Consider the following 25,555-nt stretch of genomic DNA (forward strand, 5'->3'; position numbering starts at 1 on the left):
CAATTTGCATATAACCTTAAACTTAGAATGCAACGAGCGAGTATGCACATACTTACAGATGCGATTCTCGCGTCGAAAGGTGCGCATCGGTTAATACAAGTATAGGATTCAGCGGAAATAAATTAATTAGAGAATTCTCGGAAGTGAAGTAAACGAGTTTGAGTTAGATACGATCGACTATTCGCAAGGGGTAAAAATCGATAAATATTCTCCTACGAACAACCGAGCTAATCGAGGTTACATTATGGGTATTGAGCACCACTGCAGACTCGAATCAGTGCAGACGACAGGTGGCGGTAGAATCGAAGGTTCCGCGTCGTTTTCCGCCATCTTTAGTTGACGGATTCGAGGCAAGAAAGGCCAAGAGCTCCGTACGGAGAAGAGATAGGTGGATTGAGCGTCGGGGGCAAACGGGAATTTGGTGGATCGAGCGTACGGTAGTGAGTCATTCGTGTCCTCGTTCGAGCACGATTCACGAAGTCGCCTTCGGTCGATCCTCGCTATACGGTAAGCACAGCATTATTTTATCATTCGCCATTGCATCGACCGATAGGAAAAAAATTGTCATTTCCGTGACGGCGGTGTTTACGCTGGGTGTGTCAAAGTGTTCTTCCTCTCTCTCCTTTTCTCGTCCCCTTTCTCTCTTCCATTAATGTATCGTAGTCAGCTCTCTTGTTGCCCCTTCCTTCCGTTTTCGCTTCCCTGCCACTCTCCGCACTCCACTCTCCGCCGCTCGTGGATCCTCGGAAAATGGTGATGCATTGCATTCTCAGAGCCTTTGTTGTGCCGCACGCCCACGCGCGTCCCTCTACCTTTGGAAATCGAGTATCGTTCGCGGCCTCGTGTGCATCTCTAGAGATACGATTTCCTACCGTATTCGATCGAACCACCGCGTCCCCCGCTCGTGTTCCGTTGTAAAAGTGGAAGCTGCGACAACGCTCAGAGGAATCTTTCGATCGTGCCCACATTCCGCGTAGTTGCATCCTCCTTCCATTCTTCGCAATACAGTGCACTGACCCTATGCGCGTCGTGGCGTCTTCAAAACTTTGAACGAGAAGACGAAACTTTCCCCCGTGTGATCGAAGACATTTTTTTTTCTTATTAGTTGTGCGCCGACCGACACAGAGGTGTATTCCAGTTCGTATTATATTTTCGTATTCCCTTTCACGATATTCACGCCACATTGAGCGCGTTTGAATATCGTGATAACGTCGTGGATTACGCGTTAAAGTACTTTATACGTGCTTTAATGTTTCGTTTTCTCTTGTCCCTTTAAACTTATGCTAACTTTATGCGAGCGATGGTTGCATTATAGGTGTATATAGCACGGTTTTCTTCTATTTTAGGTGTGGATAGATTCTCCCGTAGGAGCCATGAGTTATCAAATGTCTTCGAATCAATCCAGACCAAGTGAGTAATCTTTTGTTGGCGACCTATGACGTATCGTGTATGTTATGTGGAACATTTGTATCATTTTGTGCAATTAATTTTGTAGTGTCTCACGGGAATTATCAGGGTTTGGGCGATCTACCCATGGGATCTGCCAAAGAACAAACTTTGATGTGGCAGCAAAATTCTTACATGGGTGATTCAGGAATACATTCTGGCACTGTCACCCAAGCGCCATCTTTGTCAGGCAAAGAGGATGACGAGATGGAAGGCGATCAGCTGATGTTTGATTTGGATCAAGGATTTGCACAGGGTTTTACTCAAGATCAAGTCGATGAAATGAATCAACAATTGAATCATACAAGATCTCAGCGTGTTCGCGCAGCTATGTTTCCTGAAACATTGGAGGAGGGTATAGAAATTCCTTCGACGCAGTATGATCCGGCTCAACCTACAGCTGTTCAGAGATTGGCAGAACCCAGTCAAATGTTGAAGCACGCGGTTGTCAATTTGATAAACTATCAGGATGACGCAGATCTCGCAACACGTGCAATACCAGAATTAATAAAGTTGTTAAACGACGAGGACCAAGTTGTTGTGTCTAAAGCAGCGATGGTAGTTCACCAACTTTCCAAGAAGGAAGCATCTCGTCATGCTATTATGAACAGTTCGCAAATGGTAGCTGCTTTAGTTCGTGCCATTTCAAACAGTGATGACCTTGAATCGACCAAAGCAGCAGTCGGCACCTTGCACAATTTGTCTCATCATAGACAAGGTCTGCTGGCTATTTTCAAAAGCGGAGGAATACCAGCTCTTGTGAAGCTTTTGAGTTCTCCAATGGAATCCGTATTGTTTTACGCAATCACGACTCTCCATAATTTACTTTTACATCAGGATGGTTCTAAAATGGCTGTAAGGCTGGCCGGAGGATTACAGAAAATGGTTGCGCTACTACAGCGGGATAACGTCAAATTTTTAGCTATAGTAACCGATTGCTTGCAAATTCTTGCATACGGTAATCAAGAGAGCAAATTAATTATATTAGCTTCTCAAGGACCAATAGAGTTGGTACGCATAATGCGTTCTTACGATTATGAGAAGCTTCTATGGACGACTTCAAGAGCCTTGAAAGTGTTGTCCGTTTGTCTTAGTAATAAACCGGTGATAGTCGAAGCTGGTGGTATGCAAGCTCTTGCTATGCATCTCGGTAATCCAAGCCAGAGACTCGTCCAAAATTGTTTGTGGACGTTACGAAATTTATCGGACGCTGGCACCAAAGTCGATGGATTAGAAGGTTTATTACAGAGTCTTGTACAAGTTCTTAGCTCTACCGACGTAAATGTCGTTACATGTGCCGCTGGTATTTTGTCGAATTTGACTTGCAATAATCAACGTAATAAGGTAACAGTATGCCAAGTGGGAGGTGTCGACGCTCTTGTACGTACAATCATTTACGCGGATAGTCGGGAGGAGATCAGCGAACCAGCGGTATGCGCGCTTCGTCATCTAACGTCACGTCACGTGGAAGCGGAAATGGCACAGAATTCAGTCCGCCTAAATTACGGAATTCAGGTCATAGTAAAACTTTTACACCCGCCTTCACGTTGGCCATTGGTTAAAGCTGTAATAGGATTAATTCGCAATTTGGCGCTTTGTCCCGCGAATCACGGCCCGCTTCGTGACCACGGCGCGATTCATCATCTGGTCAGGCTTCTGATGCGTGCTTTCCCCGAGACACAACGAGTAAGCATCCCTTTCCAAGCGATTCCGTATATTCGATTATTTAAGTTAGAACTTGTGTAAAAAAGATCGATTCCACTTTAGCAACAACGTTCATCCGTGGCAAGTACTGGAAGTCAGCAAACATCAGGCGCGTACGCGGATGGCGGTGTTCGAATGGAGGAAATAGTGGAAGGTACTGTGGGAGCGCTTCATATCCTCGCGAGGGAATCACACAACAGGGTCATTATCAGATCTCAGAACGTAATTCCGATCTTCGTACAGGTAATTTTAATATACATTTCCCTCGAAACTTGGTTTCCTTTAGTTTGCTCGATGTTAATAATTTGCTCTAATACGCTTGTATCTTGATTTTAGTTGCTATTTAACGAGATTGAAAATATTCAACGCGTCGCAGCTGGCGTACTTTGCGAACTTGCCGCGGACAAAGAAGGTGCCGAAATGATCGAACAAGAAGGTGCTACTGCTCCTTTAACGGAGTTGCTTCACTCTAGAAACGAGGGTGTCGCGACTTATGCGGCAGCTGTGTTGTTCCGCATGAGCGAAGATAAACCACAAGAATATAAGAAACGACTCTCCATGGAACTCACCAACTCTTTGTTACGCGAGGATACAAATCTTTGGAATAACGCTGACTTTGGGATGGGTCCAGATCTACAGGTATCGTAATCCATACATAATACCGATGCATGCTTCGCTTATGCCGTGGTTAAATTTATTCGTTTATAAACACCTTGTAACATAGCCCCGATTGTTTTTTCTTTTTTTGTTTTCATCTAGCGGCATGTGCTGCTGCGATAAAATTTTAGTATATGCTATACCGTGCTAGCTTTCGAATAGATTCTAGGAATAAACGCGTAAGCCGATTTTTATAAGACAGATTGTCATCGGTTCGTATGCTAATTTATTCAAGCATCAGATTTCCCTTTCACACTTGGTTACATCGTGTTAAGTAAATTAAGCCACGAGGGCATAATAACGATACAGCAATTTTATCTGACTAGTAACAGGTACTCGCATACGTAATCGTCCCCTTCATGTAAGTTTAGCAATATATAATTAGATAGTGTTTGCAAAACTGAATGTCGTTATCCATTATTCCAGTTCGCACAACTTAGGTGACAATTATGAAAATTAAATCGATTAGAGAGTAAAAACTTCAAACTTTGAACCCACATAGCATAAAATTGGCGAAAAACTTTCGAGTATCACCCATAATATTTGGACAAATTCTACGTATGTATTCACTATAACTCTCGTTGAAATCGATGCTTTAACCTTTCACGCTATTCCATATTCGCTGAAAAGTTTCAAATGAAATATGCCTAATGGAGCAATGGAACCTGTAATAAATGTACAGCGATGATTTTATTATGATATATCCTTAGATTGCAACATTACGTTATGCATGAGAATGCGTTTCATCATCATTCGTGTTTCATCCCCCACCATAATAGGTTGAATAACATAAAGCCATCCGCGATTGACTTTTTCAAACGCTATAAACGCGTCACACGTTTACTCATGTTCCACGTATTTTGTAATGCCTTTAAACGATGTTTTCGTACGCGGAGTTGTCGGTGATACTGCGACACGAGTATCTTGACGTATTACCCTCGCCGGCTGTTAAAGACACGCCTGTAAAGGAAGATACGTTTTGTGTTGATCTGAGCTACCTAATCTCTTCAGGACATGCTTGGCCCTGATCAAGGCTATGACGGTATGTATGGACAAGGACCTCCTAGTGTACACAGCAGCCACGGAGGTCGAGGGTATCAACCGCAAGGTAAGTTACGAGCCTTATCCTTTTTATCCGATTAATTGCTTTCGGACGATCGACACGGTCGATCGGTCGTAGATGAATTTACAAGTGAATTTTTACGGTGTTCCTTCCCCACGGTATTAACGGTGCGATCTTCGAAACTTTTGATACGCCTTGTAACGAATGTAACCCAAGAATCACTCGCTATCAAGACCTCTTTCAAACGAAATGTGTTCCCTTCGTTTCTGCATCAGAAAATCACTGGTAATGCGAATTCCTGTGCTCGTGTTCGTTTCCTCCCCCTATTTGTGCGATATACGAAATGAACAATTTGGTAACACCTTCGTTTCTAAAAAAAAAAAAAAGGAAAAAGAAAAAAAAAAACAACCGATGATGAGAAGAAAGCATTGCATTTAATTCTATGTTATTTTAACAGCAGCTTAACCCACGGACTTATATTAAAATACAGGCTATCAACAGTATCTCGCAGTAACATAGGTGATACTCAGCTCTTACGTACTGTTCTGTTATCTGCTTTAGTGACTAATCGCTAAATGTCTTCTTTCACACGCTTTTCATAGTTTATACATTGTATCTTATATATCCTGGCCATACGATACACGTTTTATTGAATTTGGTAAATATTACACATAATGCACGTTTTGTGAATGTTTCAATTTCTTTTTCATTTTTGTTTCTTATCAAGAGTACGACAGATTCATACGTAGCGTGTCTATTTATTTATTTTTTTATCTATTTATACAATGTTGTGCATGATATATTTGTATTTTTATCATCTTTCCTCTAAGTGAACGTACTTTATGGTGGAAAGAAGCATAGATAAGTATTCGTAAGTAATTAGATAAGATACGTTTGTCAGAAATGTGCTGTCGCGGAAACGAGTATTGCGAAGAAAGTTTGTTATCAAGTATTATCAGTTATACGCGCGAATTCAAACTTTGGCTTTCTATTTGTCCCTTTTCATTTACCTTCAATCGAATGCATCTCGTGGCTATCATTCTACTCGTTATTTGTCTCGAATTTAGTTGATTTCACGCAGTATTTTAACCTATTAACCGGGAAAAAGTTATTGAACCTGTTCAATATAATTCTTTTACTTAGGAATATCCTATCTCTTCGTACATCCTATTTTTGTTAGAAATTAATTATACCATATTCGTATTAGCAAGGTCTAAAGTCGATGTAACTGAAATATTTCTCCATCGTTAAGAAATGTATCTTTGTCGCTAATTTTTAATTTCATATTGTAATTACAGAACATTTCTGTTCAAGGGACGACCCGGTTAATAGATTAAAAGTGTCGGTATCGCAAATCAAGAAGAAATGAAACTTTCATGATTTGGAATAATCGTTTGCTTTCTGTTCCTGCTTTATAATATCAGAGAACGAAAAGCAATGGTATCTCGGCGAGAGAACCTAATGTCGCGATTATCTAGCAAGGTTGTGCTTTACTGGGTTGAGAACATTTTCACAGAATCGTTGACGCTGTAGTTATTTTCGATTAAATGTAGTAAGGTAAAGGGCTACACGTTGGGTTCATTGTAAATTTTGTACGAAACAGGTTATGACCAGATACCAGTAGATTCGATGCAAGGGTTGGAAATAGGTGGAGGGTCGACGTATGGCGCGATGGACACTATGGACGTAGCGCACGAGGGTGACCTGAGTTTCGATCATTTAGGAGAGCTTCCTGCACCCCCGCAAGATAATAACCAGGTTGCAGCTTGGTACGACACCGATCTATGAAATTGTGCCAGCATCGTATCTCGCCAGAGAAACGGATCCGTGAGGCTCTTAAGTAATTTCAATACGGACTAGTAGTATCATTAACGTAACTACGCAATCGTGGCGGTACTTTGCTTCGTTCGATGCTCTGTACGCGCCTCCGATCGCTGTCGATGTATTAGACTTAAGTGAGAGACACGTAATTCATACACACCATGTATATGTATCATTTAATTGCTCATACGAATAAACTGAACGATTAAGTATTCAAATCGCGTCAGCCGGTTTATTCACACCTGTATTTTCCTTTCGACTGGAATTTATCAGAAAGCGTAACGTAACAAGATGGTTAAAGTCCTTTTGGGATACGTCGAGTTGTTTGTTAACATAGTACGTGTGAGTTAAGTAGCACGCGTGAGGTAGATCTAAGCCGTATAAGTTAGTTGTAAATGAATTTCTCGTTTAGATGTCTGGTAGTTTCCAACCATCGGATCGAGCTCAAGTTACCGATCGTCCATCAAACTAGTCCATAACGAGCATATATGTAGGTGAACGAGCGAACGCGTACCATCGGTATTTAGTGAATTATTTAGAACTAATACGTGTATGGAAAATATTTACGTATATGGTGTATACCAATCTTACTGGCGTAAACTTTGAACAAATATTTGTACAATTTCTGAAAGCCAAGATTCTCGTAACTGTGTCAATCAAACAATTTTTCCCTACTCGCTAGATTAATAATATTATCGTTCAACCGTTTCACGATTAAATGTTTTTTAACATGTTTTAAGGATATTTCTCTTTATGATTTATTGATAGTATACGTTATATATAATACATAATTATATTATACATTATTTTATTTGCGTAACTTAAATACGTTTAGATTATAAGAATAGACCTAATTGTAAACAATTAGTGGGGTAACAGGTAAACGGTATATGTATACACTTGAGGCATTTCTGTGAAGGAGAAGGGCGCGTGTACGTTTCTCGGGGTCATTAATCGTGGCGGTAGTCTGTCGAGTGCACATTCGTGTGTATACCACGCTCCCCGAAGGTTCGGCTGTCGCGTTAACGGTTATTTCTTTCTGTGATACGAAGAAAGAGGATCGCCTTGACGAGCGCACGGTTGCTTCGTAGAGTGTGAAAGGCCGACTTAACGTTCCCGGCAGTCGAAGAGGGAAATGTTTCCGGTACGACCGACACAGCTGTCATCGAATAACAGCCAACCTTTTTCCAGTGAAACGAAACGGTGATGCTGTATGAATCTTGGTGTATATCTCGCGTGTACGATCATTTTCGTGAATAAATAAAATCCGATTGTGAGAAAAGAAGCGAATATAAAGAATGGTTCGCAACAGTGATACAAATTGAACGATCAACCAGCAAGATTTACGCACACGAGGATTTACAAAAAGAAAGGTACGTTTAAAAATATCTGTATCTTTGTATCTTGTTATTTTTCTTCCCCGTGTATATATATTTTTGTTTTTAACGTTATGTTTTATCTTTTCGTACTTTTATTTCTAATTCTTTTCAGTACACTCTGTATCTTGTAATCATTTCTAGAAAAATCACGTTACTTGTGTGTTCCTTTGGTATTTTTTACCTTTTTGTATTATTGTTGTATCAGTGATTTATTTTGTATTTTTTAATCTTTATTTTCAGCCCTTTTTAATATGTTTTGTATTTAATAATAGTTGTACAATGTTCATGTTCTTCGCGTTCTCGGAACGTTTCTCAAACGTCTTTTTTAAACGGTATGTTTACTTATCCTTCATATTAATCCTAATCGTGTAACGCAGGTGGCACGGTCTTAGTCGTAATCGAAATCGATACTGTTCAAAGACAGCATTAATTTCCATCCGCAATCTACCCTTGAAATTCGATAGTCCACTCGTACGTCAAGAATGCGATATACTATAACGTAGAATTAAGTTCATTGACAATCTGCTGTCTCGAGGATAAGAAAGATAGTAGCCAATGTTGTTCCACGGAATTCAGGATTTAAGTAGTTACCCTTGAAAAGTTAATCCGAACGAGCAGTTTCGAGCGTAGCCAAATTCCTTGGGAACAGGTTAAAGCTAAAAATATTCGTTAGATTTCTTTTTTTTTTTTACAACCTTTCACATTCGAACGTGGCGTGAAATTTTACATAGACCACCGTTTCGCTGGACTCTTGGATATTCCGCGTCTTATTTATCAAGATGAACCGTCTATCTCGTACAATTCGACTGCGGAAATTTATGCAAATTTATATTATTATCAATGTCACCAAAGCTCCACTTGTTAATTATTCTAGCGTTTATAGTTAACATGTATGAAATTTAAGATATTTTTTAACGTAAATCACGCGGACTAATATTGATCAATCCTGCTGCGTCCTTTGAAGCATTCCCACGCGTAATCGTGTTTTCCAAAAAATCCTATGAAAGATGAGAAATATGATTTATCATATTTTCCACTCGTGGCCTTCGTGCATACTTTCTTACACGTGTTTCTATGCATTTTTGAATCTTTGAATCTCCCATAAATGTATAAAAATTCGCGATCTATGGGCTACGATCTCGCACAAAATCATAGGCAATTCGATTATTCGGTTTTCCAGCGAAGCTTCGAAAAACGTCGCGTTGCGTCGTGTCGTATCGTGTCGTGGAGAACCGGTAATGACGTGAAAGTGCATCCAGGAGCGAAGGAGCGATCTAACCAGCGGGTCTCCGTTCCCCTGGCAGTCTGGTTTCGTTCGACACAGTCTCCTTGGCTCGTAGTCGGCTCCGACTCGATCGAAGAAATTGTTCCTCGCCACAGTCTCGACTATCGATCCGTTTATGCAATCGAACGTAAAAAGAAAAAAAAATAAAAAATTCCTCGCTAATTTTCGACTTTATTCGTCTGGGAAATCGAGTCTGAATTTCTCACGACAGCTGTCTATGATTATTCCCGCGCACCTGTGTTAGATAGCGCTGGCCGATATTTTGCATCGCGTTATTAACAGGCACGTTATGGAAGAAAGTAACAATTAAAAAATTGATAGAAGAAAGTGAATTATCTGAAATCTGTGTAGACCGTAGACTGTACGTGGTAAAAAATTAAAGAAACTAATAAAGGCGCAATGCGACAGTGTCAAGTGCATTCTTTCGGATAAGATTTTCGGATATCGCGTAATTTTGCGCCACGTGCACTAATTTCTTCGCTCGTGGTATTCCTAATAGCAGTCGGCGGCGCGTCTTAAATACTCGTGTTTGTGTATACGTATGTTTGTGTTTGTACGCGCGCGTGTTTCGTTCTATTGTAATTGCTGACTTTTTTTGCATAGGTATCAAGAAGCGAAGGATATTGAACCGGAGCAAGAGGAGGACAAAGTGTGGAAGCGCAAGTACATGGAACTAATCTCGTCGGATAAAGGTTGTTGCCTCGCAAAGAACGGACGATTATCGGAGGTATTTGGTACAGTGCATAGAAACTAAGAGCGTAAATCGATATTCGGGGGATAGTCGGCAAAGGCTAACGAAACGAAACGAAATTCAGTTTTACGATGACGTTGGCGCGCCTTCACGCGGCAAATATACCGAAGAAACGTTGATGAAGCTGAAAGGAATCGTTTCTACGGCTGAAAGATGACCGTCGCGATGGAGCACAAGCGTAAGAGCTCGTGGGATTCGAAGGTGAGACGAATGTGGCGCACTTTCCCCCTGTACGCGCTTTCCTCGTTACCATCTTACTCGAGTCTCGCGGTTAATTAACTAGCTGGTCCCCGTGTGAAATCGTACGTGAAAAGAAAACGTAAAATCGATGAGAAACGATGAACGGTCGACGAAAATGCCTATTGTCTCGAACGAAAGTGTAACGCGGAACGATGTTTCCTCCCTGGTAGAAACTTTCGGAATGGCATTAACACGCTTTAAAATAGGAGACTGCAAACGCGATCCGCGAAGAAATCGTAAGCTAAAGCTACGTGAATTATTTTTGCGGTTACGTTGCACGCGCTCATTAACTGAATTACTTGCGCACGCTGCGGCAAACTGATAACTTGCGCAAACGGCCGAATCACCCTTGAGGCGGAACGGCGAGGTGCAAAAAGGAACGAAAAGAACTTTTATCGCTGTTATTCTTCTATCGGGAAGACCGCATTGTTAACGCCAGAACTATCGATCTTTAATACGTGGCAATATGTTAATACTAATATTTGATATTTAATATTTGATCGTAGATACGACATACATACTTGCTTAGAATTAACTCTTAACGTTTATAGAAATCTTTTCCGGGTATACTATGTATTACGCAAAAGATTTTATAAGACGTACGGCATGGCATGATTATCGTCGTTAAACTGGATTTTTATGTAAATTCGTATTTTTGTGAATATAGTTAAAAAAGAGAAAGTAGAACTTTAATCGAAAACTGTTTTACCCAGCAAATATTATTGGACACGTTATACTTTGGGTATTTTTCGTACTACGTGTATTTCGCATAAATTTGCACTTTGAAATTTCGTATAAATACATAAAAATCCACAATCTAAAAAACGACGGTTTGATTGGCTGGGTAATTTTTGTGTTAATATCGGAGAAGCGTCCTGCAATGCGTCGTTTCTCCGCAGACACATCGACCTTGTTCTCCATTGACCCCGAATGATGCGGCGTATGATGCCGAATACCTACGCACTCGATGGAGAACTAGGTTGACTGAAACAAAGAACGACGTGTTAGCTGGGTTCGGTCGCCTTGGGTTAAGCCGACATCTCCTCTCTTCTCGATGTACCGTTACTTCGCTAGTAGCACCCGATCTGTCGATTGGTATTCCGCTCGAGTTGTACGAATGACATTTGTCACGTGCTGCGCGATGGTTTTCAGAGAATTCCCCATTAAAACCTACGCGCTTAACGCTCACTTTTCGTTACTTGACCCTTTCGAGGCTAATGGCACGATACGTCCCGTAGTAACTGCGGTAACTTCTAAACAAACTGCTGCATTCATTTTTAATACTTCTCCGACATCGCTGAGACCTATTTTAAGACATCGGATTCCGCGACAAATGGAAAAGAATGAAAAATTATATCGAGTCTATGTTTTTCAAATTTAGCTGAATCACAGGTGTCTGTGTTACCATTGTATTAACGTCGTTGCTTGTTTTCCTAGTTTAAGTTGTGTTTCTATAGCAGACAGAAGGTAAACTTACCATGTTCTTTCCCCTTTGAACGATATATTTAGACAAATTTATTTTTCAAGCGAGTTTTATCATCACATACAGGCTTTTTCGTATTATTCTTGGTTCGTTGTTACAAAATAGGCGTTTGAAACTGCTGATGAAAGTGATTAGTATAGAAGGGTTAATAGGACTTGGCGGGTCAATATCCAATAGGCTCTATCGATATCGTAAGGTGGAAAAAGGCGGAGGTTACGAAAGGCGCCGGACCTTCCTCCCCGTCCGGAGAAAACGAGAGAAAACGATCGTCGTTGGTAGATAAGAGTCGCTTTAAGGCGATAACGATTGCTCTGCATTTAACTATTGGTCTGTTATGGTTAGGTGCACGCACGTGCTCCGTGTACCGGCACACCGCTGACCGATTGTAATTTCAAGCAAGCAGAACTCGTTCCTAGATTCTTGCTCTTTTGGAAAGGTAGTCCGACGTTTGGAATAACGGTAATAACGGTCAAGAAAGTCACGAGGAACCGGGCGAGCCAATGAAACTTGGTAGATTCTTTCCGTGGGTCGATGACACCGTTTCTTTCTTTCTGCGACAGACAGTCGTTCGATTGACTTCTACCTTTATCTCGAATTTAGAGAAATTCGTACGACTGCGCTTCAATCGTAAGAAAATTTTTAGAAGAGTACGTAGTACCGTCCGTGACTTGTTGTCGCGTATTGTTCGTATTTTTATCGCACTTTCAACGTTATGATAGAAGAACTCTATCGCAGATTCTTTACCTTTTTGCATGTCCGAGCTAAAAGATTGAAACGAGAAATATATACACATGGTTAGGGTTTCACGCTTATCTTTGATTTTGCAATAATTTGAAAGCGTCGTCTTGGCTGACGCCAACGGCGAAAATCGACAAAGAAAAGCCGATCTGACGATCTATTCTTACGGTTGGACGATTATCGTTCGACTCTATCCTAGCGGAACAAGAATGATCGAACTGACTTTCACGAAAACATCGCCAATGGAAAGCGCTTTTCTAACGTGCCCCGTCAGCTCTTGATTTTTCTCGGTCTTAAAGTCATCGACCGTGTCCATTAACGGAAGCCTTCTCAACTAGTCCGAGCGCATTTTAATCTCTTCGACCGATCTCTCTGGACCTCGTCGTTTACCGACACTGAATTCTACTTTCCACACCTGATGCGCTCAAATTTCAATTGACCGTTCTCGCCGCTAAGCATTCGATTAACCGGATGGCGAAATCATCGACAGCGATACATATCTAAGATACTCGAACAATTTGATATCTAAGTGTGAGAAATTCGTATAAAACGATACTCCTTAGATCTGTGTAACTTCTTATCTCGCGAAATAAATTCTCCAATTATAATTGTATCTACTAGATACCTTCGCGATGAACATTTATCCGCAATTTTGTAAGCAATGAGCAAATATTTGCATACACGTCTTCGGCACAATACGATACAGGATTAAAATTCGTAAATTGATATCGACACGGTGTGTCTGTTCCAAATACTCCAATTATATCGAACTTCCAATGTGTTTATGCCACTTATCTTTCTTTTAATCTTTCTCGTTGTTTCGTCGCGGATCATGGGTTGCCTTTCGTCAGAAGTTGCCGTTCCTTTAGCGAGAAAAGATCGAGTCTCTTGACCTTTTCGCTGTATTGCATCGCCAAGGAAAGAATTACTTTTACCAACCAACAGCGAACGCGTCCGCTAGAGAATTTTCGTTTGCCACGGTATAATTTTACAGCCGCGTATCTTCCATGATTGATCGTGCTCGATTAGCACAAAAGGTATAAGCCTTATTGCGAAACGTTGCTTTATTAAATGAGCATTTCCTACGAAAAGCCTGATCGAAGGCTATTATCGAATTAGGTTCGAAGAATACAAAGGTTCCGTGCTCAAACTTTCATTCCACTTTCGTAATATCTCTGCGCGCCATTGTTCGCCAAATACACCCCTCGATCGCTCTTTCTTACGTAACACGCGAACAAAATCCTCGTTTGCTTCGAACGCCGCCAGAAATACTTCTTCGCTTCTGCCGATCGTTCCAACCTGTGAGTCGCAATTTCCTTAGAAATAATCGAGACGGGAGGATGGTTTTTACGCAATCGGACGTAGGCGCGACGAAAGAGAAGGAAAACTCAAAAGCTTGGTATTCGATTTGCGAGGGAAGGGAACGCGTTTGGCTTTCAGGCTACACTGGAATTCGCTCACACTACGTCGGAGTATGAGTGCAACTAACGCTGTAAGCGTGAAAATGCCTTGGTCGATTTGCGACAGAAGCACACGAGTGTTGTTAGCACCTGTAGTTTAAAGTTTCCTTTCAATAAATGCGATTCTACTGTACTCGGTTAAAATTTTCTATCTAGCATTTTTTCGTGTTTCCAGATACGTTCTTTACTTTTCAATCCTTTAGAAACGGTCGTTAATCGCGAAACACGGTTACCGTGAATGGGCGACGTCATTTATTGATAATTGCATTGGTCTTGTCATTTTTCTACGTTTGGGGTCACGGTTTACGGAACTGTACGAGTACTCGAACATTTAGGTAAATACATACGTGTCGTACAGGCTGTTACAGAACAATAATTAGATTTTTTTTTATCGAATGAGAAAAAGACAAGCGCGTCACGCACGATGAAACTTTAGTTTCGCTCCGTTTCAAAGTGATCAAGTAAGACGTTGTAAGGAGAGCAGTTTAGTATTTGTGCGATGGTCGGAGCGCGTCGAAAGGAGCATCGAAACTTGGCATCGGCTGAAAAGGTACGATTCGCCGGTTCTTTGGTACGGAGCGTGTGCCAAGCGTAACATTTGAACGAGGGCGTAGGCCCGTTTGTGGCGCGCCGAGCATTCGCGCGAGTGCACGCGAACCGCGCCTGTGTTGGTGACGAATGTGCACGCGCATCGGTGGCGGGACGATTACACGGCCGCTTACACAGTTAGCGTGCACGTCACAGAAGATAAGCTCATTGCTCCCGACTCTGAATGCGGATTGTTCGACCGATGATCGTACACTGTGCACAATACACGTCAGTCACGAAAACCTACGCTTTTACTATAAACAATAAGTAAATACTAATCAATAAAGGATATAATATATCCCTTAAATGTAAAAGCGTATTATAGTAAAAGCGTTAGCTGTATGAATTTTGTGGGTACATCGGGACACATATTGTTAAAAAGTAATACGATCTTTTATTAAGAAAAGGAAGTCGAGAGATATGAAATATAACGCGTTACGAAAATTATGTACGTAAAATTGTTATAGGTGAAAATATTCGTAAAAGTGTAGTAGACTTAAAATTAATTACGATAATTAAGATAGTTATTAATATCGTTCAGGTGGCCTACATAATAATGTTCTGCTATGTCAATGACGTTGAACAAATTAGAGATTTTGTAACTTGTAGTGTAATTTTATCCCAAGATTCTTAAATCTTACAGTTAAATGTTTTAATTGGTTTCATTGCTTTTAGAAATGTATTAATAATCCTGTTGGTATGAAAGTATAAATAATTTTGCGGCTGCGAGTTTTTCATTTCTTCGATAAGACAGATACAAGGTCCGATAGGTATATACGTAGACTTTCGTGACTGACTCTGTAGCGTGTAAAGACTATATCGTTTATCGTGTACTTGTACAATAGTTGAATGCACGCGCAAAATCGCACGCAACTGGGATCCGACCGAGCGCATGAAACGCGGTTACATAACGCATAATAATATTTCGATAATTAGCACGATGATTACCCTGCCATTTCCACCGTGACACGCTTACTAGCGTCTTAAATTACCGGGTGTAAAAATTAGTCCGATGCATTAGTAGATAAACGAATTTCTGCTCAGATCCCACATATAAGTATTTCTTTGATCGTATTCACAGAGACACGATCCTTCGTACACATCCTCGCTCTAATTACGTCGTATCTGGAAGAATTAAAATCGATCAATTTGAAATTAAGTTGTTATATTTTAGTTTGATAATTGTAGAAACATCTAGATGAAGATTATCCCAACTGACAGGTTAAGCGACGTTCATTAACTCTAATTAACACGATAAAAATCGCTTCGGCAGGAATTCTTTCGCGTAGTCCGTAAGCGGAAGTAGGAGAATTGTTAATGCGAATCGTGCCTCGCCAAGAAATCTTAGTAATCCCTGCTCTGTCGTGTCTAATGCAATCTAGCGAGAGAAGAAAGGAGGGGTACGATGAACTCCCAACGTTTCTCTAAGCGAGAAAAGCAGTACCAGCGACATACATCTTAAAATTTGAACTCTTTGCATTCGCAATGCAATTTATTTTGGTAGACATTTTTTGCGGCGTAAATACAGGATGTATTGTAAGATGATGGAAGCCACTTCTGGCGTGGACAGGATACGGGAGAAGCACTGAAAAAGATTCATATGCACGCGTGTCCCGTATGATCTTGTTTCAAATTTATAGCCATTTTTGTATTTCAATGATCCGCAATTGCTCGCTTTCGTAGAAAGTGCTCGAGATATCCTCGGTCTCCATGCAAATTAGCAATCGTCGTATCAAAGAATTCCGCGATTTTTTTATTCCTTTAATCTGTCTATTCTCGAAGTGGGTCTCGTATCATATCGTATCACGGTACATCTTGCATATCTAATTTATAAAGTCATTATACATGAACTCTGAATCGAATCCGAAACTATGCTCGTCAAGCAATAAAATAGTTTGGCAGTTACAGACGTCAGTTGCATGTTGGTCCTTAGAAATCAAAATACTCGTCACAAATAGCTATGATGATCGTTAGACGGAAAGAACTATAAATACGTCGTTCGATAGTCATCGTGGAAGCTTAAAATCTAAAGTTCCCTCTTCTTTCTCAGTCGACGAAAAGGATTGTTCAAAATTCGCCGAGTAAACAGGATTGATCGAGCTTTCTCTTACAACCTTTTTCATCTTTCTTCACGCTAGCAGCGACGAATCGACCTTTCTTTTTCAGATATCGGTAAGCACGGTAAGCACGAGAAGATTCAGCCGTGCAGGAACGCCGAGTTCGATCCTGTCGTCGGACAGTGACATTCGATTTACGAGGAAACTCGGTGGACAGTATCGTTGCGGATGCTGCGTGTTAGCCGCATTCTTGCTTTTCCTCCTCTTCTCTGGAGTCTCCATATATCTTGGCTGTAAGTATAACACTCGAGTTTTGGACTATTTACGTAAAATAGAAAGTCTGTATCAAGTTGCTGGAAATGGTGTATTTGTCTAAATTTAAATTTGCTCAGTCAATACTAACGAAAGTTTGTTCTGTCGTTAATTATGAATCAGACTGAAAGAGAAAATGAAATATATAATATGTATAATAATTCTCCGCCAGCATTTTTCCTCTGTCTCTTATATTATATCTTCGATTAAAATATATCCGACATGTAACGTAAATCTTGTCGACTGTCGCTGTGATTATTGATGCTTTTCTAGATTATGTCGTTTCTTCTGCTAATTTATGCTGTGTTTCGTAAATATGCCGGCCTAGAGGCTTGATAATTCCTAGTTGCTGTTTGTCAAGCACAGAAGGTGCAGCACGAACGAGTACGAAGATCACTCAGCCAAGGAATTCGAAGTGCGCGGAAGGTTTCGTTCGTGCGCTTTCTCCGCGGACTTATACGCGATACGACCGATGCCGTAAATGAAATTACTGCACGGTTAACCGACGCTTTGGTGGACGTGAAACTACTTCGAAATGCACGACGCTTGTTTCGCAAGACGGACGAACTCTTCACGCTGTACGAACATTTTGTCAAGCGTAAAGTGTGATCGTCTTTTCTCGTTTGCAAGAACTTGCGTACGTTCCGCTTTACGGATACGTGTACTTCACCTTGAAATTGCTTTCGATCGTACGATGAAGAAGCAAACGAAGCGTAGCATGCGTCAGAGAGGAGTCGTCGTCTAATTGATGCAGATTCGTTGTTAATATTCATACGTAGATAACGGTGAATGCCGATGAAGGGAAGGTTTGGCGGTAGAACAGATGGATTTAAAGATTCCAGTTATAGTATTTTACGCGACAGATGGTCTCTAAAGTGGCGAAATTTTTAGAATGTTTAAGCGTTTGAATAGCTGCCTTGGTACAGAGAAGTAATATACATTGGCTTAGTGGGAACTGCGTGCGAATACTTGCCATGGAAAACTTTTATGTTCACATCGTACGCGTTATGTGAAAGGTTTTCAAATTTTGTTAGCATTGTAATGCGACACGCGTAAATGTATATAGAAATTATATAATATTCGTTACAACATATATGTATCTGGTAAAGAATTAGTATGCAGCACGAATAATCGTGCAAATACCGATTTATTACTTTTTTTTTTACAACTTTGCTTTTACTTTCGATTGTTAATTTTATCATTATCTGGTATAAACCCAAAATTCCGATCGATCTGCTACGCTTCCCTGATAATCTGATTGTACTATCGTGTTTCGTACGAACCCAGCAGGTGTTCTAATGACTATGAGCAGGTGTACCTGACTGTATCTTGTTGAGGAATCGTTGCTACGATCTGGACGTGCGTATCCTTTGGTGAACGAAGAAAACCGAACAAAAAGAGGAAGAGGACGATGCGGCCAGAGCCCATTGAGGTCTTTCAGCGTGCAAACATAACGGTCCGACCGAGTTACCGAGAAAATACGTTTACGTACACAGATCGGCTCTTTTATTCTCGAACGATCTACGTATCCTTCGATGAAGTTACTAGAATTGTCGGACGGGAACCGATTTACGAGAAAGGAAAGCGAATACAGTCGTGACGAAGCATAAAGCCTGCGCTCTATAATTCTTGTAGTATACGGGCAAAGAGAGGCAAAGGTCGAAGAAGATGCACGATCGCGTGGAGGTCCAGCAAAGAGGCCTTGAAAGTAGCGAAGCTAACGGTCTGACCGAGTTGTCGAGCCGTCCTGCCTGTCACCCCTCCAACATTCGACCTCAAAGGGGGGATCCGTGTCCTTGAATCATTTCGATGCTTCATCATACTAACCGAATTCTCCTTTCGAAAGTATTTCGCGTTCAAGGAATCGCGAAACGACGTGGTACAGACTGTCAAACTCATCCAGTGATTCACGAAACTATTCGAACGCTTATTTAACGTAGCACACTTTTATCGTACACATGTGTTATAAATATCTTATAGCTTCTATATACAGTTCCAGAATAGTTGGAAAATTTATCAATTCGATCCTGATAGTCTTGCGTCGTTGTAGTATCGATTTTTTGAAATCTCGTACAACGTAATACACGCGTGAAAATCGTCAATTGTAAGCGTTGCAATACTTTCGTACGTCATTGTATTATACTAGAAATCTGTTTCTGGTGTATAATGAAAACGATGTTATTGCTGTTGACGTTGCTTGCGCGGTAGAGCCACAAGCCGCAGAAGATCGCTCGCTTGCCGCAAGAAACTGTATCGCGAAGCGAAAAAATAATCTCTGTGGAGTAAAAATAATCGACCAAAGGCACGGTGAAAGGTGAACCTCCAGCCGTATTGCTGTTGGTGCCCGATTGCCCTCAATACTTTAGTTTATGTTTACGGTATCGGTCGAATATTAACTAGGAAAAATTGATAGCGGTTTTTAATATAAAAGAACGGCTGACGCCGCGTTTGTACAGACACGTCTCGTTACTATCACGTTCGAGAGAACGTGTTGTTTCAAGATGGAGTATTAGAAAGTATCATTTAGCGATCTGATGGTCGCAAGATGGAAATCGGCCGATTACCCCGCAGTGAAATCTGTTTATTTCCCTTTTCCCGCGCCCTCGGGTAACTACCAATTACGGTAAATGGAATCGATCGATAATTATCGACATTGTAAATAACAGCCGGTTTTCGTTTCATTCTTAAGGACAGCGCCGTGACATCGATTAATCGCTACCCTGTGCTTCACAATGTAAATTACAGATATTTATGAGAAACTGCAACGTTTCACACGTAAAGTTACACATAATATAATTATGCTCTACCGTTCGAGAGTATCTTATTTTTAATAAGATGTATTTCAACTATAAAATAACCGTCATCGTTTAAATTCGAAAATTTGGAAACTCGAAAGCCCGAAGTCCGAATATTTGGAAATACAATGTTAACAAGTTGAGGTAATTGTTCGAGTTTGCGGTAGCGTTTAACCTGTGTGCTTTCAGACACGTTCCTAACATCGGATCCCCCGGGTGATCAGATTTTCTTGGCGACATTCCGAGTGATCGAAGGTGATTCCTTCGTTTCGGAATTGGCAGACCCCTCCACCGAAGCCTTTCGAATACGAGCACGGGAGTATCGCGATCGACTTAATCTTATCTTCCGCCGCAGCTGGCTGAGAATCTCTTTCCTCGCTGTGGAGATACTGGCGCTCGATGGGTAAGTATACTTGCGGAAGCAAAATAGCATGATCGTAGGTTTACATGTTTCAAACACCGACACGGTAATTTAACTTTCTATTAAAATTTCTATTAAAAACTGAACTCACGAAGGAAAGTTTAATTTAAAAGATTTCTCTGCGAACAAGAATACAAATTCATCGGTTTGCGACGATTAAGGAGGATTAGTCTTTATCATTTATACGCCAGTTTATTAGTTTAGACTTTGATATGTTTAAAACAAATGCGTGGTTGAGTACTCGAAAGAGCAATTACGAAGAGAAATTCACTTTTCGAATGATGTCATAGATCCATTAAAATGCATATGTTTCATTCGAAAACGAAATTGTAATTCGAAGAAAGCCGCTGATTCGCTCGAATCCGTATCGATATTTTCATATTGAAACATCGAAAGCCGAGTTGTCTTCCTTGAAATTTTACCGATGTCACGAGCAAGAGAAACCCAGCTATCTCCACACTTTCTCGTGACATCACACTATCCATATTTTTCTAACCGGCAACTATTTGTCGCAAATAAACTGTACAGATCCGAAGGTGAGAATTTGGCCGTACATTTCGAGATTCGATTCGATCCACGATACCAGACAATCAGCACTGCCGATGTCGTGGAAATTCTTACACGGGAGATCGATCCTACAACCTCGAAATATTTAACAAATCTAACGATCGACTCGCAGAGCCTCGAAGTTCAAGAGAGCTTGACAGCTCTAAACGCTCAAGTCGCTCAACAAACGACAGTTTCGACGCCACCACCGACCACCACACCACCGCCTCCTAGAAGATGCACCAGTTTGGATTTATCTTACTGCAAACATCTGCCATACAACGTTACTTCGTATCCGAATATATTGGGACACCGTTCATTGGCCGACGTGGAGGAGGACGTGATCGCTTTCAGGTGAATATCAAGCCGCGATCTCCGAGCAAAATTTCCCAAATAGAGCGAATATGGCAGAGGTGACGCATCGTTGATCTCTTGAAGAGAAGACACGAAGATGACAGTTCTCTTGCTTTTACGTAGACTTAGTTAAGTTAAATTGCCCGAAATGGTGTCATTAATACGTCAAATGGAAAAGGATATTTTAGAATTGGAAAAAGTCGATTGTCGACTTCGATGTGTCATTCTTAATCTATTTCTTATTTTACTAAAAGAAAGTCGAAGTAATGGGGAAATTCTGGTGATGCAGTGTGCAACAATCGCTTTAGTCGATCGTTGTTAATACAAATTTTCTGTCACAGGGAGCTAGTGGATGCGGAATGTTACCGATTAGCGTACGACTTTGTGTGCCAAGTATTGCAACCAGCCTGCGTATCGAACCAACCGGAAGATCTGCTACAGCTGCCATGTAGAAGTTTCTGCAGAGAATTCTGGAGCGGATGCGGCAGCCGACTTCCGGACAGAATTAAACGCCTACTGGATTGTTCGAATTTCCCGGAGTACGCGGACCAAGGTGGTTGCAGAGCAAAGCCAGGTGAACGATCGTAGCCTTTCGCTTGCCAAGCAACGCGGAAATTATCAAGTGTCACGGACCTTTGTAATTACCGCATAATCGTTATCGTAGGATGCGTGCAAGCACTTCAAGCGAAAGCATTGTCACCGAGAATTTGCGACGGCGTGATCGATTGCCCTGACCTTTCCGACGAGAAAAATTGCGCTTATTGTCGCGACGGTCATATGCATTGCGGTGTAGGTAGAACTTGCATTCCACGTAGCAAGAGATGCGATGGAAAAGCGGACTGCGCCAACGGCAGTGATGAAAAAGATTGTCGTATGTATGGTCAGTGGAAGGAGCGTACAGAGGTCGTAAAATCGGGGCGAAGTTAAGGTTTATGAGTTTCAAGAACCGACCCAACTGGTTGATAACGTTGGCAGAACATAAGAATTTCTTATGCTGTTCGCGTAATCAAATACTCGCGTGCACGGTTTAACAACGATCGATAATAAAGTGCTAAAGGGGACATTTTTATAATTTGTTCTCTTCAAATGCTAATAAATGACAAAGTTAAACACGTCAATAGCTAGATATATTTTAATTTTGAGATACAAGTTTCTGGTAACTTTACACGCGCTCACACATATATACAAATACTTATTTTCTATGTATGATTCGTTAAAACAACTAAAGAAATAAATGTTAAAGCGTTAAAGAGATTTTTGATGTATCGTGTAAAGATCATGTACAAGATCGCAAGACTGATAGCTGCGTGCAGTTCGAAAGGCGAGAATTTAACAAATAATAAAACATACGTGATTTATTAATAACTCCGACATTTGTAATTCGATAAAAATCTTACTATCGCTCATTGACGACAGCCGCGTTTTTTACGACCTCGCCATGTATATCGTTTCCACCTATAACATCGTTCAGCGTCATGCATCGCATACTCGTTCTTGACACCATATATTCTCCAGTATCTCTAGCACCTAGTATTCGATCCGTGAAATCACAACCTTCGGATACACCGTTTGCCGCAAAGTATAACAGCGAAGGGTACGTGGTGTTCAACGAGAAGGGTACTATCGGAAAGCTTTGCACCGCAAATCTGAACGCGACACTGCCAGGAACGGAAATGGAAACCGTTCTCCAAACTGCCGCCAGCTCCCTGTGCAGCTTGCTGACTTACACGTGAGTATAGTTCCCCGTGCTTTGTCTTTTGCAATGTACACAAGCGAGCTGTAATTTGAGATGCTGGAACCAGAGAGATGCGAGTGACATTTTTCTGATATCGAGCGAAATGTGTTAAGAAATTTAATTTAATTTAATCGAAGCCTCTTACTTTTCACAGAGGGGTAAAGTCCGTGGAAGTTCGAATCGACGACGAAGAGGATGTTCAATACGTACATATGGAGGATCCGTCGGCTACAGAGATTACGTTTGTTAGAGCTCCCTGTCCGAGCAAGGAAGTCATGTACGTCCGATGCTCTGAATTGGGTACGTTGTAAGAGCTGTTATTTTCCTCAAGTTCACGCTAATGTATAAAATATAACTTACGCTTAGAGTGCGGTGTACAATCTCTACATGCAAAGAGCGGTAGCCGGGGACTTAATAAAATGGCCGAGCCAGGAGATTGGCCTTGGCACGTGGCTCTGTTCAAGGAAGATGTACACGTATGCGATGCTACGCTCGTGGCGGAAAATTGGTTGATTACAACGGCGTCCTGTTTTCAAGGGTACGTTCCACTTATTCCTACGTACTCCATTAAAAAATTGAAGTATTTGTAACATTATAATCGACTATTTGATTTTCAATGGCTCAGTGGAAATACAAGGGATGATTTCTTGCGAGAAAGACTGAGAAACAAGTCACAGTTTTATTCAAAACTTTTTTAATTCGTGTTTGATATAAAGGTTTATAAAATAGTTTAAAAAATATGGTGTACGTTTTATATAAAAAGGTCTTACGTCGACAGCAGGATAGGCTGCCCTTCTTTTTAACTGCGTTACATTAAAATACACTAGAATCTAGAAGATTGTACTTCTTTCTCATATGTTCGCCCAGGATATTCATACGAAGGTGGAGTTATTTGATTATACGAATAACGCGTGGCATTATTATAACCAAAGTTGTGCTATAGCAATCCGTTAACAATTTCTTCTTATATAATAACTCAATTACAGTCAGCCAAAGGCAGAATGGTCCGCAAGAATGGGTACTGTACGCCTCTCGAGCACGTCGCCGTGGCAACAAGAACGTAGAATCGTGGGTATGATTAAATCGCCGGTAGAAGGGAGTACGACTGTCCTATTGAAACTCGATCGACCTGTTACCATGTTTTCGGATTTCGTAAGACCCGTATGTTTGCCTTCGAGTCAGGATCGACCAATGAATGCTACTCATTGCAACACCCTCGGATGGGCCAGAAATCGTGAGTAATCACTAGCGTGATGCATGGGATTCTTGTAATCGAACAATGTACATCGGTGCGGCAAGGTCGCGTTATTTATTTCTTCGATGGATTACGTAAGAATACGTAATTATGCGTGCCGCTTATTTATCTCATTGGTTGCGTCGACCTTACAATTAGAGGGATGCGAAAGTGAGATACTGGTTGCACAATATCATTGACAAGATCTTCTCTATTTTAGCTCAAAGTGTTATGTAGATACTATTACCTTATAAATATGTAAGTACCTTGTTGTGGTACTGATTTATTGTCTCGATATGATGAAAAGCAACTGTTCGTTATTGTATAACCATTGTATAAAGAAACCAGTAGACACGCTGAAGCTCCATTTGCATAAAATTGAATTAGCCAGACTAACGCTTCAAAAGTGTGATAATATTAGATATATTTTTGATTGCTTACAAAATTGTATTCATCTGTTTAAGTTTATGTATTCTTAGTTATTCTTAATTTCTGATTTATTATAAATTCCCTTCCCATTCATTAATAGTCAATAATTGTAAATAACATTAAACTGTAACTGACATTGATATCAAGAAATTAACGATACAATTGTCATCTGTTTTCCGTGCTCTCGTCGCATTATTTCAATACTTGCTTCTTAATGAATTAACAACATCAGAAATTGAGAAAGCTTGATATTAAGGAAAGATCAAAAAGTGTGTATTTAACGTTTTCGTGTTTCTTAAAAAAAAACCATCTTCTTTGATCAGGAGATTTACTACAAAGGGTACAGCTTAAGCACAGCGCGATGGAACAATGCGAAAACATCAGTATCGCGTCCGTGAATAGCGTCTGCACAGAACCGGCCTATTCTACTGACGATTGTAACGTAAGTGAGCCACAGCACATATACAAAAGACTCGTTTATCCTTTGTTTCTCGTATGCCGTGATCTTTCGGTGTTCATACACAGTCGAGAATATCTAATTACTGTTTATTGTACACAGGAAGAAGAGGTCGCCGGCAGTCCTATGTTATGTCTTCAGCCGGATGATCGTAGATGGGCGCTAACAGGTGTCGGAAGTTGGCGAATAGCTTGCTCGAAAGCTGGTGTCGAAAGGCCACGATTATACGATAAAATTTCCTCGAATATCGCTTGGATAAAATCTACGATAGAATAGATTATTTCTTAAAATAGTATTTAACAAATTAATATGAACTGACTGGGACTGAAATTGATATTACAATATACATACGCGATGTAGAATTATTTCATCAAATTTTCCTATCATATCTAACAGACTGTAAAATACGTATTGTAAATTAGCGCGTTAGGACGTATCATGTTATCGTGGGATACATTTCTCGTCTCTATTGTATAGTTTCGTCAAAGATTCGTTGTTGTATCCATTGTTCGTAAAATATCTACATATGTGTTACGGCGTTGTAAAGAAAACTATTTCAGTAAAGTATAAGTAGTCGAAAAACGAACAACACGAAAAATT

The 25,555-nt window shown here is 40.7% G+C and overlaps 2 protein-coding genes across 6 annotated transcripts; both read left to right on the forward strand.

The window, feature by feature from the left end:
* The first annotated feature begins 257 nt into the window (after positions 1-257).
* LOC100743524 (armadillo segment polarity protein) lies at positions 258-6,909 on the forward strand. Of its 5 annotated transcripts, XR_004462845.1 has the most exons (8): positions 729-753; positions 1,347-1,410; positions 1,496-3,132; positions 3,214-3,393; positions 3,487-3,789; positions 4,819-4,915; positions 5,328-5,389; positions 6,474-6,631. XR_004462845.1 is itself a non-coding variant. In XM_003494333.4 (7 exons), the coding sequence occupies exons 2-7, from the start codon at positions 1,374-1,376 to the stop codon at positions 6,656-6,658; spliced, it is 2,439 nt and encodes an 812-aa protein (XP_003494381.1). In that variant the 5' UTR covers positions 258-507; positions 1,347-1,373; the 3' UTR covers positions 6,659-6,909. The 5 variants fall into 5 exon arrangements, 4 of the variants coding, with proteins under 4 accessions (XP_003494381.1, XP_012248635.1, XP_012248636.1 ...); XM_003494333.4 differs by lacking the exons at positions 729-753; positions 5,328-5,389 and adding an exon at positions 258-507 and having other exon boundaries at positions 6,474-6,909; XM_012393212.3 differs by lacking the exon at positions 5,328-5,389 and having other exon boundaries at positions 730-753; positions 6,474-6,909.
* A 542-nt stretch (positions 6,910-7,451) lies between these two features.
* LOC100743646 (atrial natriuretic peptide-converting enzyme-like) lies at positions 7,452-25,541 on the forward strand. Its single transcript, XM_033324355.1, has 14 exons — positions 7,452-8,064; positions 9,959-10,082; positions 10,171-10,307; positions 16,782-16,965; positions 19,969-20,182; positions 20,729-21,100; positions 21,442-21,674; positions 21,765-21,971; positions 22,616-22,829; positions 22,990-23,135; positions 23,202-23,373; positions 23,822-24,069; positions 24,822-24,940; positions 25,058-25,541. Exons 3-14 carry the CDS (start codon positions 10,260-10,262, stop codon positions 25,229-25,231), a joined length of 2,331 nt encoding a protein of 776 aa, XP_033180246.1. The 5' UTR covers positions 7,452-8,064; positions 9,959-10,082; positions 10,171-10,259; the 3' UTR covers positions 25,232-25,541.
* Positions 25,542-25,555: the final 14 nt, after the last annotated feature.

Source organism: Bombus impatiens, unplaced genomic scaffold (genome assembly GCF_000188095.3).
Source record: "Bombus impatiens unplaced genomic scaffold, BIMP_2.2 scf_2222, whole genome shotgun sequence".
NCBI classification, from domain to species: domain Eukaryota; kingdom Metazoa; phylum Arthropoda; class Insecta; order Hymenoptera; family Apidae; genus Bombus; species Bombus impatiens.

What these genes read in the sequence shown, in the direction of transcription:
- LOC100743524 (XM_012393212.3), top strand. An exon ending in TTCGAATCAATCCAGACCAA is followed by an intron (nt 1,411 to 1,495) that starts GTGAGTAATCTT and finishes TTAATTTTGTAG; the next exon opens with TGTCTCACGGGAATTATCAG. An exon ending in TAATTCCGATCTTCGTACAG is followed by an intron (nt 3,394 to 3,486) that starts GTAATTTTAATA and finishes TCTTGATTTTAG; the next exon opens with TTGCTATTTAACGAGATTGA.
- LOC100743646 (XM_033324355.1), top strand. Translation starts at nt 10,260, where the DNA reads ATGACCGTCGCGATGGAGCACAAGCGTAAGAGCTCGTGGGATTCGAAG. An exon ending in CGTCCGATGCTCTGAATTGG is followed by an intron (nt 23,136 to 23,201) that starts GTACGTTGTAAG and finishes ACTTACGCTTAG; the next exon opens with AGTGCGGTGTACAATCTCTA. An exon ending in CCTCGGATGGGCCAGAAATC is followed by an intron (nt 24,070 to 24,821) that starts GTGAGTAATCAC and finishes TTCTTTGATCAG; the next exon opens with GAGATTTACTACAAAGGGTA.